The 14,354-nt window shown below is 37.8% G+C and overlaps 1 protein-coding gene across 1 annotated transcript; it reads right to left on the bottom strand.

Annotated features, from left to right (window-relative positions):
- Nucleotides 1-12,766: 12,766 nt before the first annotated feature.
- Nucleotides 12,767-13,792, bottom strand: LOC137617660 (uncharacterized). The gene has a single exon (XM_068347664.1). It carries the CDS (start codon nucleotides 13,790-13,792, stop codon nucleotides 12,767-12,769), a length of 1,026 nt encoding a protein of 341 aa, XP_068203765.1.
- Between the last annotated feature and the right edge of the window lie 562 nt (nucleotides 13,793-14,354).

Below are 14,354 nucleotides of genomic sequence, written 5' to 3'. Positions count from 1 at the left end.
ATAGTGTCAGTCTCTAGGGCATTGCCCTGCTTAATAGGGCATTGTCACTGTCCCTTGCCTCTGCCATTCATGAACGTCATATAAACTGTTTGTCCACACGTCTGCTCCCACCATCCATACATGTGCCACACAAAACTGTCCTTACATATGCCAGCCAAAGCCATTATATGTACCCTGAAATGCCAACCCCCCATCCCTTTGCTATGCATACACGCACACCTTCACGCAAGACTCGTAGTCGTTCCCAGATGTGCATCCAGGTTTGTATGGGTAGGAAAACTATAAATTTATTAAAAGATTTGTGATATTTTGTTATTACGCGCTCTCTCTCTCTCTCTCTCTCTCTCTCTCTCTCTCTCTCTCTCTCTCTCTCTCTCTCTCTCTCTCTCTCCTCTCTCTGGTCAGAATCCTTTTTCCTTCATATCCCTATTCTTCACAATCCTCAGCTTTTTCTTCTCGCTTTTATGCATCTTTTGTTTCCCCTTTCCTTTCTTTTTGTCTGTTCCTCCTGCCAGCTTTCCATTCTTCTTAGTCCTTTTTACTTCTCCCCATCCTCACACTGTTTTTGCGTCTAGTCGTTTGACCTCATTTTAATTGGTATTCTTTGCCTTTCATCCTTAATCCTTCCTCTTTTTTATTATTTAATCTCTTCATAGCTTCTCTTTCCTTTATCTTATCTCACTTAAACCTTATGTTTGTTATTATTTCCTTTTTTATTTGCTGAAACCATTTGTTACGTTGTTCTACCTCTTTCTCTCAAGTTTCCTTTGTATCTTCCATTTAGCAATGTACCACATTGTATAGGGCACCTGAAAGTGATTCAGCTTCACTTAATTTTATTTTCATTTAAATATTTTCCCTCTGTTATCCTTAAGTGTTAATCTTGTGTGCTTCGTTTCTCCATCCGGCCAGACAGCCCTTCCACTGTTTTTCTTTATTTTTGGTTATTCTTTTATTAGCTTCTCACATTGTCTTCCCCCTTATCTGATCTCTCTTCTCTTTCCACCTCGGTCATCTTTAATGGTCTCTATTCCGCCCTCCTTTTCTATTAACCTCTCTTGCATTCTTATTTTCTTCTAGTGTCTTCAGTTATGTATCGCCTCTTCTCGGTATCTTATTTTTTTCGTGTCTTACGTTTTTCAGTGTGTCTCCTTCAATTTTTCTTCTTTTTTTTAATCTATTCTTATTCTTATTTTTTTTTTATAAATGATTCTTGTTTTTATTATTTTGATCTCTCTCTCTCTCTCTCTCTCTCTCTCTCTCTCTCTCTCTCTCTCTCTCTCTCTCTCTCTCTCCATTCTTTATTTTTCTCACTTCCTATTTGATTTATTGTTTTGATCAAGGCAAAGCATTTTCGTGGCAGGTCATAACTTTTCCAAATCTCCGAAAGTATTCCTCTGCTGACACTATCAAAAGCCTCCTGTCTCTTCACTTGTATGTCAGTATAGTTGTGCATTGCAAAGGAAACTTATAACCTTCTTTTTCTTTATGAAACGCTTATGGATTTCGGTATGAGAGAAAACCGGGTGGGGAAATTGAATGGGTTGCTGACGGGCATCTGGCAGGATTTTTTTTTTTTTTTTTTAAGCTAGCGATGTATCATAATCGGTCAGTATTGTACAAGAACTGCTTAGCTGACATAATCAAATGGCTAGTTGTGTATCGGAAAATGTTAAAATGGTAATTAAAAACAATTCATAAGTGTAGAGTAAAGCGTTGGGTTTTCCATCCGTCAACTTTGTTATCACATTTAGGTATTTGGCGCTGATATTGGAAATGATGATAGTCTTGAAAAGCATTTTTCATAAAGGCTGAAAAAGGCTAATTGGGATATTGGACTTGTTGATGGACCTTAATGCCTATGGAGGTGTAGACCCAAATGTTATTTTTCCTTTGTTTCTTATAAAGTCTGCAGGTTTCTTAGCTACAAAGTTGTCTGTTATTTTGCGCAATTTAGCAAGATGATGAGCTTTTAGCACTTGTTGGAGAATTGGTCATTTAACACCACAATTCAAATGTGTTTATGGTAGCTCAAATCCAACTGATTACCGCCCAATGTCCATAACTTCCATATTATCTAAAGTTTTTGAGCGTCTTCTGGCAAAAAACTTAATAGGTTTGTTGAAGGTAATTGTCTGTTCCATAGTTTGCACTTTGGTTTTCGTAAAGGCCTTGGATCATATGAGGCCCTTCTTACAATCTCCAATGCTGTACAGAAATCCCTTGATTGTGGTCAGGAAGTTCTTATGATTGGCCTCGATTTTAGTGCTGCCTTTGACCGTGTTAATCATTAGGCCCTTGTATTCAAACTCAAACAGTTGGGAATGGGTGGGTCGTTTCTTAGCATTAATACTGATTTTTTAAGTAATAGATCTCAGAGTTGTTGTTGATGGGCACCATAGTGAGTATAGGAATGTGATATCTGGTATTCCACAGGGTAGTGTTCTTGGCCTATTACTTTTTATACAATATACACATGACATGGGGTTTGACCTAGAAAACAAGCTTGTTGCATATGCAGATGATGCTACTCTCGTTGCATTAATTCCATCTCCTGAATGTAGATCTGGAGTTGCTGAATCCCTTAGTAGAGATCTAGCAAGAATTAGTGCATAGTGCAAATTATTGGTTAATGAAGTTGAATCCTAACAACTCAAATTATGATTGTAAGTAGGTCAAGGACAGTGGCTCCTCAACATCCGGATCTCAGCATTGATGAAGTTTCTTTAACTTTGTATGAATTTTATAATTTTAGCTGTGGTTCTCGATAGCAACTTTACTTTTCAGAAGCGCATTAGATCTGTGTCGTCTTCAATTGCACAAAAAAATTGGATTATTGAGAAAGTCTTCAAGATTTTCGGTGATCAATCTATTCTTAAGAAGTGTTTTAATTCTTTCATTCTACCTTATTTCGAGTATTGTTCTCCTGTCTGGTCTTGAACTGCTGATTCTCATCTTAATTTGTTGAACAGAAACTTCTTATTCCTGATCTAGATATTAATCTTTGGCACCGTCGTTTAATTAGTTCATTATGCATGTTGCATAAGATATAACTCTGACCATCCTTTACATTCAGATCTTCCTGGACAGTTTCATCCTGTTCGTAATACTAGGCATGCTGTTAATTGTAATAGGCCACCTCCATCATGAGACTCAATATTACACAGTATTCTAGAAGTTATATTCCATGACACCAGCCACCCATTGAGATACTACCTCTTGAGAGTTATTGAGCCCATTTTTCATGCAAGGGGCTATTTACTGCACTGTGATTGTTCGGTGACTAGATAGGGGGTGAAGACTTTAGGTAATGTAAGCAGCTCTGCTAGGAGAAGGACATTCCAAAATCAAACCATTGCTCACTATTCTTTTGTAGTGCCATAGTCTCTGTACCATGGTCATCCTGTTGCTTAAGGGTACACTCAAACACTATTTTGTTTCCTTAATTCTCTTTTCCTCACTAGGCTCCTATAAGTATCCTGCTTCTCCAACTAGGGTTATGGCTTGGTTAGTAATAATAATAATATTGGCTAGGATGTGTTTTTAGATAACCTCCTAAAAGCACTGAAAGGTAGCGGGCAGTTGAATGCATGAACCCCTCAGGGTTCTAGAAATGTGGGAGAGACTAGACCTTCTTGAATAAGAACTTTCAAGGAAGTCGGTGATCGACGGGGATTATCTAGCTGGAGGCAAGGTCTACAGATACTCTATAGAGTACAGATCTTGGTTTAAAGGCTTAAAGCCTTCTAATGAATGGCAGAGGCAAAGGAAAGTGACATTGCCCCATCAAACAGGACAATGCCGTAAAGACTGACCATATTATTTACATATGATCAGCGCCCAAGCCCCCTCTCCACCCAAGCTAGAACCAAAGAGGGCCAGGCAATGGGTGCTCATGACTCAGCAGATAGCACATATAGGCTCTCCCAAAACCCCCATCCTTAGCTCACAAGGATGGTGAATTTGTAGCGTTCAAAGAAACTAACGTGTCTGAGCGAGGCTGGAACCTCAGTTTGGCTTTCACTAGACAAGGACGTTACCACATCAGCCACCGCAACTCTGGTGGTAGGAATCTGGTGGAGTCCCTTTACATTGCACGGTGTTGAAGGCGTTAGTCGGTTAACCAGTAGTCCTTTGATACATTCCATCTCTCTCTCTCTCTCTCTCTCTCTCTCTCTCTCTCTCTCTCTGCTGGCGTTTATGCTGTTATCTCGCCCTTGCTCTTTCACTGTATGTATCTGTCTGTCGGTCTGTCTCGCCCTCTGTTCCCTTTCAAGTTTTCCTCAGGAGTCGTTATCTCTTTGCAAAGCCTTTTATCTTCGAAAACCTCTTGACGCAAGTACTCTCTTGGCTTGCATCTGATTACCCACTAACGGCAGAATGAGGGGGAGGAGGGGAGGGCCGCGTATGATTCTCTCTCTCTCTCTCTCTCTCTCTCTCTCTCTCTCTCTCTCTCTCTCTCTCTCTCTCTCTTTCCATTTAGTATCATCTTACCAATTCTAATCGTCTTGTATTTAAAGGCTTTTATGCCCGTTAAACGTTAACGCTATAAAGCGATATCATCTTTTCATGTTAATAATTTTTTTAGAACTATTTTTAAGTCAATTTCATTTGTCATCTGGCTCCAGTTGTCTTGATTTTCTCATCGTAATATTTATTAGGGCATGTTTTATGTCGTTTGCTGTCTAGGTCACATGATGTTACAATTAAGATTGCGCTCTGTGCATTATGATCTTATTTAAATCATGAAGTTTTTGTTGCTTTGGTCCTGTCTTCTACCGTTTCTTGGCATGTTACTCTCGTGTTGCGTTATGCTACTCTGAAGCTTCTGTTTCTTTCTTCTTTGCTCTTAATTAAATCAAGATTTTTCTTTGGTGGTACAGTATACTCTTTTTGTATTTCATGTCAGTCAGTTCTTTTTTAACTGTCTTTTCCTCTGTCATGTTTCTGATAAGGGATTTTCTATTGTTAGGATGTGAAGTTACTCTTTTAAGTTTTATTCCTGGCTACGTTTATCTGTGTCGTTCAGTGTAATTCACTTATATTTTGTGTCAGATTTTTTAGAATTCATCTTCTCATCCATCATTAGATTTTGCTTTTGATGTATTCTGTCAGCTTTACTTTGTACTCTGATCTCCTGTCGCTTGTTTTTTTTTTATCATTGAAAGTCTTGTCTATACGCCGTTTTGTTTTGTCATAGTAATTTGATTTTACGTGTTCCACTGTGTAGGTGTTGTTCTGCAGTGTTTATTTATTCTACTGGGTAGATCTTGCTTTGTGCTTTATTTCCAATGTCAACCATTTACTGTCCTATTTTTTATCTAAATTAGTAATCTTAGAGCTGTTTTGTGTCCCACTGTGGAAGTATAGTATTGTGCTGTTATTTCGTCTACCCAGTCATTTTTGTATTTTGCTATTTTTTTTTATTCACATGTGTAGTGTTTATCTTTGGTATTACACTCTAGAGTTGAATTGTGTTCTCCTGTATTCTGGTATGCGTCTTACATTGCGCCATCTCGCAAGCTTCCGTTGAAGTCTTGTGTTGTATTGTAGTATTTTAGTATTCAGATTATATTTAAATCTAACCACCAATGTATTTCCATTGGGTTACATGTAGCCAAATAAAGATACACAATGCTTGTTACATGATAGAAAAGGATCTGTGATTTCATTAATCTGTATCTCTTCTCATTACTTGGATTTTAAAACAACCCTTAGGCACGTTTCAGGATCATCGTAAATAATGTCTTACAGCTAGAAGTTAAAAAAGATTCTATTCATATAAACCGTGTTTTGCAGTTTGTTGAAAATCTACTTATTGCTAAATGATCTGATCGAATTGCTCCCTCAAGCATTGCGTGGTAGGCTCATCAGGTATTGAATCATCGAATAGCCTCAGATTATGTAGATAAGATGTAGCCAAGAAATTTTCTATTTGTTTAGAAATCAGTAATAGGTGTGAGTGACAGTTTTTTGTATGGCTAGTGAAGAAGAGTACGCGTAAGAATAGTAGAAACTTTTGGACATACCCACTTGCTAATTTTTGCTTGCCTTAGATTTCCGAACCATAGTTGTATATAATTTTTTCGTATTTAAGTATCCTTTGATTGAAATATTTGATTTTAGTTGAGCAAAGGAGAGCACAAAGCGGGGAAAGGGGATGGGTTCAGCAGTTCAGTGAATAATGAATGAATGAATGAATGATTTAAAGTGAATAAGAAAAAGGGAATGAAAGATTAAAAATTCATAAACAGAGAATGAATAGCGACAAATAGGAAAATAAATAATTTGATTTAAGGTAACAGAAATGTAGAGAAAGTGTGATATGACCAATTTCCGCATTTCTTGACGTAAAATATGGCCAGAGAAAAGTCAGAACCGAAAGAGGCAAGGCAAGAAGAAAGAGAAGTGAGAGATAATGTATTCGCAGGGGTAGAAGATTATCTCTTATTAGAAGTCCTTACAACGAGGTTAAAAAGTCTTTAGACTTTACATAAGAAGGGGATATAGCGGGGATTTTACAACCCCCCCCCCCCCGCCACATTCCCCTTTCTTCCCGTCACTCAGCAGTATCCTTCCTCCCCACCGTCTCCTATTAACACTTTTGTGTTTACGTTCCTTAGATTTTTCGTAATTACATTTTTTCTTACATCCTTCTGTACAATTTTCTTTGTTTCTTTCTTTGTTTTCCCTTTTCGTATCGCTCTTTCCCTTTTTTTATCTCCTGTTTTCTTTTTCCTTGCTCCATACCTTGATTCTGGTTAGAAAGTTCGTATGATTGGCCTTGATCTTAGTGCTGCCTTTGACCTTGTCATTCACGAGGAGCTGGTTTTCAAACACAAACATTTGGGAGTAAGGGGGTCTTTTCTTAACGTCTCTATTGGATTTTAAGTAAAAGATTGCAAAGAGTGGTTGTTGATGGGCACTATAATGAGCTTAGGAGTATAATATCTGGTGTTCGTCAGGGTGGTGTTCTGGGCCCATTACTTTACATAATATATACACATGACATGTGATTTGGCCAAGAAAACAAATTCGTTGCAAATGCAGATGGTGCTACTATCTTTGCATCAATTCCATCTTCTAAATGTAGATCTGGGTTGCTGAATCCCTTGATTGAGATCTAGTTAAAATTAGTGCATGGTGCAAATTATGGGGCACGAAGTTGAACCTTTACAAAACTAAAAGTATGGTTGTAAGTAGATGGAGGGTAGTGGCTCCTCAACGTCCAGATCTCTACATTGGTAATGTTTTCTTAACTATTAAATTTCTTTAAAATTTTAGTTGTGTTTTGGTTACACATTAATTTTGAGAAACTCATTCGTTCTGTTTCTTCTTCAATTGCACATTTTTGGGCTTATTGAGAAAATGTTTTAAGATTTTAGGTATTCAATCTATCCTCAGGAAATGTTTTAATTCTTTCATTGTGCCTTGTTTCGAGTATTGTTAGCCTGTCTGATCTTCAGCTGATGAGTCTCATTTTAATTTGTTGGACTGAAACTTGCTGTTTATTAAATTTCTTATTCCGGATCTTAATATTAATTTCTGGCACTGACGTTCAGTTAGTTCTTTATGAATTTTGCATAAGATTCTTCATAATTCTGACCATCCTTGTATTCAGATCTTCCCAGACTGTACCATCTTTTGCGTAGTACTAAGCATGCAATTGATTTTAACAGTCTTGCCTTCTCCATCAAAAGACTCAACACTTTTCAATATTCTAGAAGTTTTATTTATGCTGTGACTAGATTGTGGAATGATCTTCCGGGCAATTGCATTTCTGGAACTTCAGAAGTTCAAATTTGCTTCTAGTATTTTTGACATAAGTCTCTCTTCATAGTGTGTAGCCTATATGACATTTATTTGGACGTTGTTACCGATTTTGAAGTATTTTACAATTTTTACTCGTTACCGGTACTTTTCATATATTGTTTATTTATTTCTTTATTTCCTTTCCTATTTTTCTTTGGAGCCCTTGGGCTTATAGCATCCTGGCTTTACAGATAGGGTTGTAGTTAAGCTAGTTATAATAATGATAATGCTAATAGTAAATTTCTCTTTCTTTAACCCCCTTTTTGTCTTCTCTTGTCGCATAACTTTTCTGTATACCGGTGTTTTTTTATTGTATAATAGTTTGCTATATAAAATGCTAGGTATATTTTTTTGCCTTCATATGCATATTTTTTACGAATAAGTCATTCGGCACAGTGACCTTTGTTGTCATGGCGCAGGAAAGAAAATTTAACCAGAGCAGCAGTTTATCCTATTCCAACTTTTCTTACTCCGTGCTTCCTCTCAATCATTATCCCCTCTCCCATTATTATCTGTCCTTCAATTCCCACATTTTCCCCTAGCAATCCTCTATACTATAGATTATTGCTCAGAAGAAATATTTCCCCAACGCATATAATGCGTCCTCAACATTCCCCATCCTAACCTAATTTCTCCCTCCCCTACCAACTTATTCCCCAAGATTTTTTTCCTCTTCCCTGGCTTTCCTCACCCCATACCTCTGTGACGGAATATTGTCTGTCTTGTGAACTTGTTATGTCCTGTTGCCTTGAGATTTTGTATATAAGGAGAGAGTTCTACAATAATATAACTCAGTCGTTTCCAACCTGCCTTTGAGTTCACAACCTTACTCGGCGCCGTCATATTGGTGACCCCGGAGTGACGGCGCCGAGTAAGGTTGTGAACTCAAAGGCAGGTTGGAAACGACTGAGTTATATTATTGTAGAACTCTCTCCTAATATACAAAATCTCAAGGCAACAGGACATAAGTTCACAAGACAGACAATATTACAGAGGAAAGACCAGACATGAATTTTCATGTTCGTTTTAGTGCGAGGGAAGAGCGAAGATACAAGCATAATATATACAAAAGGAATTATGTACAATTGTGTGAAACACGGTTGGTACACCTCCAATCTTTTTCCCCCTTCACCCAGCACATCCCACACTTTTTTTCTTCCTCTTCTAGGAGGTTGTTCCCTATTATCTTCCACTCTCCCTCCTCAATCCCTTCATTCTATAGGTCTGATAGTCTCTGGGATAAGAAATATTTTATGTGACACAAATAAACGAAAGGCATGTTAAGAAAAATTAGATAATTAAATCATTCTTATACATAAAAAGGAAAAATAGAATTTTATAAATTAAGGGAAGTGTAAATAATCTAAAATAGATAAGAAGTAAAAAAGCAAGAAATCACAAAAGAAGAAATAATCTCGTTGGTGAAACGAGTAAAAAAATACAGTAAAGAAAACTAGGCCTCAAAGAGACGGTAAAAAATGAGAAGAAAAATTCAAGTAAAAGTGAGATAATGTATTATTCGTAGGAGCGCAGGATTACCACTCATTAGGACTCATTCCTTAAAAGGAAATGAAAAAGTCATTAGTCTTTGCATCTAAAAAGGGGATCTCTCTCTCTCTCTCTCTCTCTCTCTCTCTCTCTCTCTCTCTCTCTCTCGAGCATTTTATCCTTCACCTTTTCCTTCCTCCATTCGTCTCTGGTCCCTTCCGTCCTACCTCTGTCCTCCTCTCCGTCTTTTCCTAAGCCAATTCTCCTTTCTCAATCTTTAACCTTTGCCTAAATCTTTTTCTCCTCTCCCAATCTTTTCTTCCTCCTCCCTCATCCATTTCTCATTTTCTACCTCACTAACCCACCAGCACTCCCCACTCCTTCATCTATCCTATTCCCTCTCTTAACTTTCGTCCTACCTTATAATCTTCTCTCTTTCTTCAGCCCTTTCCCCCTTTTCATTTCAAGCCTTGACACCTCTTTCTCAAACCCAACTTCTCACCCTCTCCCTCTCCCTCTTTTCTTAAGCAGTCAACTCCCTCCCTTCCCCCTTTTAATCTTAAGTCTTAATGCTAAGGTGCGGGGGTGCTGCTTCCCTGGCATTATGGTTGTCCCTTGATTAATTTGCTATTCAGAGACAATATAGTGTGGTAGAAGTAGTTTTCGGAAGTGGATTACTCTCTCCCTCTTGAGTTTTAGGGTACTCTTTGACTTGGAAAACATCCCAGAGAGAGAGAGAGAGAGAGAGAGAGAGAGAGAGAGAGAGAGAGAGAGAGACTTGTAATTTCTATTGCTTAGCCTATATGTAAAGTTTTGTGGTTGAAGCTGGGGTGTTTGACTTTGGAATATTTTGAACAGGCTTCCTTAGTCCAGGTGCGTATGACTTGGCTAATTCAAGGGTGGGGGACAGCAATGAGCCCCTGAATACTTACTGTAGGCGCACGACTCCATTTGACCTTTAGTATTGGCGGTTGCGGTTTCATTCTTTGTATATTTGTAGTTTATATTCCAGGTGAGTGTGAGATTTAGGCAGTTATCTTTAAATCCTAATGTGCTTCAGTTGAGCAAAGCTGTGAATTATTTATATTTTTATAAGATGGGGCTTGTTAGAAGACACTGAAATGCAGGCTAAGAAACTGGTATCTTTTGTAGCCTCTTCCTTGTACATCATTAATAAAAAAGGTAAATTTGAATGCAAATAAATATTCAGCTTTTAATCGACTTGTTTTAACAATCTACTTCGGGGCTGTATTTTAAGCAAGTTTTGTTATTATTTGTTTATATATAACGGAAAAATAACCAACTAGACAGCTGGAAAAAACTCGTTACCAAGATCACGTTTTGTACTTTGCTTTTCCTCTTATTTTCCAATTTAATCATGTACACGACAACTGTCAACAGAAGCCATATTGTTGTTAAAGAGTTTTCTCGCTCTCCAACATAATTTAAATGAACATACGCCAGTGTCGACAATACCATGTACCGTAATGGGAGAAAAGGGTTTCACATGTGTTTAAACTAATGGTCCAATAGTAATGCCCTTTAAAGAAATATGTGACTGAGTCTCTTCTCTCTCAAGGGAAAGGTGTGAATTATGGTTAATTAAGCTCCATTTGAAGTTCATTATATGCAGCATTCCTCCGAGACACTTCATTTGATGTAAAATATTCCAAGGACCAATTACCCTCTAGATCTTTCAAAGTGTGATGAAATGTCTCATTAGAGGACATTATCCTAAAATATATTCCGTTTCCTTTCCCAGGATGGTTTTTTAATCTTCCGTGAAATTCCAAACTACACATACTGGGATAATTAACGGTAATATGGTATGATTGAGATGACGACCTTGGGCATCACGTACTATCTCGAAGCTTGCCCAAAGTACTTTTGTGATGCCTTAATGTATAGAGGATAGTAGTTAAGAAGATTTGGCACTGGCTGGATGACAAGGGAGTGTTGAGGGTTCGGGAGGAACCAGGTAGGGAAGACTATCGAGAGGGAGGCAGAGAATTATATTGCGAGATAAAGTGAAGAATGATTTGGAGAGAAGAGGTTTGGTGGAAGAGGATGCCTTTGATATGCATTGGATAGGGCTTATCAGGCAACCGACCCCTTAATATAGGGATAACAGAGGGAGAGAAGAGTATGACACCAAGTCTTAATGTGGTGCTCAGTGTTGTAGGGTGTGGAATAATGTTACAAACAGAAATGTAAAACAATTTACTGATACACATTGAGGAATTAATTTCATTTCCTAATCATTGACATTTCGCACTGTCTGGTTAGTAGGATTTTTAATGCGGGAAAGGTCAAATTATATGTCCGGATCTAGCTGGGGTTTGGTGGAAACAGAGAAAGGAAATGAAGGTTAGTGCTAGTGAGAACTGAAGGAAAGAAATAAGGATGCAGCAGTGTAGAGTGAACTTTTAATTTAGGATAGATTATCCTACCTCTGCTCTCTTTCCTATACTAAGATTAGCAATTACCCGAATCCTAATTTACTGTGTTTTTGTGCTTCCATTATCTTGATTACATCAGTCATTAATGTGACAAAAAAAGTTAATTTTATTTATAGAAACTTTCAAAATAGAAAAACAATATTCATTCAAGTGTTTGATTTTATTCAGAAAAATATTGAAATCGCAATCTTTTAATTGACTATTTGAATTTCCTTGTTATGTGAATGTTCATTATTTTCCTAAATTGTTAATTTTGTTTTGGCAATTAGAGTTATTAAGAATTTCTGAAGCTACGAGGTGACATTAATGGCCAATAAGATTAAGTCACAAGAGATCTTTGTATTCTGAAGCGAGTGTATTACGGTGATAAATATGTAATGAAGCGGAAGAATTTTATGGTAATGTAATGTAATATACTGTGGCTACCATTATAGCTTTATCTAAAGTCAGTTTATGGTGGTGATCCCTTTCATACTTTAGCCTATTCATGGCTTACCTTAATTACCATAGTTGGCGCTTGTCGACGTAATATACATTAATTTTAGCTAACCTAAATTTGCTCTTTATAGTTTAGTTAACTTTATCTTAACGTAGTTTTTTTTGTTATTTATATGACGATACGCATGTACCCTAATCTGACCCTACTAAAATGCCTAACATAACCTAATTTGACATTCATAAGATTTCTAGCATAATATAACATAGCATAACTAAAATGATCTTACCAAACTGTCTAACTGAGCTTAAACTGACCTAACGATAATGCCTATCGTACCTTAATCCGTCCTTTGGATAATGCCTATCGTACCCTAATCCGTCCTTACGATAATGCCTATAGTACCCTAATCCGTCCTTACGATAATGCCTATCGTACCCTAATCCGTCCTTACGATAATGCCTATCGTACCCTAATCCGTCCTTACGATAATGCCTATCGTACCCTAATCCGTCCTTACGATAATGCCTATCGTACCCTAATCCGTCCTTACGATAATGCCTATCGTACCCTAACCGCCCTTACGATAATGCCTATCGTACCCCAATCCGTCTTTACGATAATGCCTATCGTACCCTAATCCGTCCTTGCGATAATGCCTATCGTACCCTAATTCGTCCTTTGGGTAATGCCTATCGTACCCTAATCCGTCCTTAGGGTAATGCCTATCGTACCCTAATCTGTCCTTAGGGTAATGCCTATCGTACCCTAATCTGTCCTTAGGGTAATGCCTATCGTACCCTAATCCGTCCTTAGGGTAATGCCTATCGTACCCTAATCCGTCCTTGCGATAATGCCTATCGTACCCTAATCCGTCCTTAGGGTAATGCCTATCGTACCCTAATTCGTCCTTTGGGTAATGCCTATCGTACCCTAATCCGTCCTTGCGATAATGCCTATCGTCCCCTAATCCGTCCTTACGATAATGCCTATCGTACCCTAATTCGTCCTTTGGGTAATGCCTATCGTACCCTAATCTGTCCTTAGGGTAATGCCTATCGTACCCTAATCCGTCCTTAGGGTAATGCCTATCGTACCCTAATCCGTCCTTACGATAATGCCTATCGTACCCTAATTCGTCCTTTGGGTAATGCCTATCGTACCCTAATCCGTCCTTGCGATAATGCCTATCGTCCCCTAATCCGTCCTTACGATAATGCCTATCGTACCCTAATTCGTCCTTTGGGTATTGCCTATCGTACCCTAATCCGTCCTTTGGGTAATGCCTATCGTACCCTAATCCGTCCTTAGGGTAATGCCTATCGTACCCTAATCTGTCCTTAGGGTAATGCCTATCGTACCCTAATCCGTCCTTAGGGTAATGCCTATCGTACCCTAATCTGTCCTTAGGGTAATGCCTATCGTACCCTAATCCATCCTTAGGGTAATGCCTATCGTACCCTAATCCGTCCTTAGGGTAATGCCTATCGTACCCTAATCTGTCCTTAGGGTAATGCCTATCGTACCCTAATCCGTCCTTGCGATAATGCCTATCGTACCCTAATCCATCCTTACAAAAATAACTAATGTAACCCATTCTGAACTCGCTATGATACCTAAGCTACCCAAATATGGTCTTACTACCATGTCTTACCCAACCTAAACTTCCTTAACTTCGTTAACTAATGTTTGCTTAACCTAGCCCAACGTAATCTTATTTTTCCTTAAGCAAATTTCAAGTAGTTAACTTGATCTTTCCTTATTCATCTTCACTTATTTTTGCATTACACGGGCTTAACTTTTACCGTCAATATTTCCTTCACAAAAAAAAAAAAAAAAAAAAAAAAAACCATTAAACCTTTTATACCAAATCATTGATAGGAAGGAAATGTACCTATAATTCCATGGAATTTTGGGCCAAAAATTAGTTTTATTAATGGAGTTCTTAATACGTTGTCATTCAATGTTATGGTAAAAGTTACATGTATTCAGCCACGTTCGTCCTCACACTTGGTTGCAAGAAAAATGCAACGAAAAAACTTTGAAAGTCGGAATGTCGTATTCAAAGGCAATTACAGTTCCTTTGTGTATAATCCAAAGTCCTTAGATAAACATAAGTATTAATGCTTCCAAAGTTAGATGGTAAATGAGAAAAATAA

This window comes from Palaemon carinicauda, chromosome 23 (genome assembly GCF_036898095.1).
Source record: "Palaemon carinicauda isolate YSFRI2023 chromosome 23, ASM3689809v2, whole genome shotgun sequence".
Taxonomy (NCBI): Eukaryota; Metazoa; Arthropoda; class Malacostraca; order Decapoda; family Palaemonidae; genus Palaemon; species Palaemon carinicauda.
This window is presented reverse-complemented; position numbering and strand designations above follow the sequence as displayed.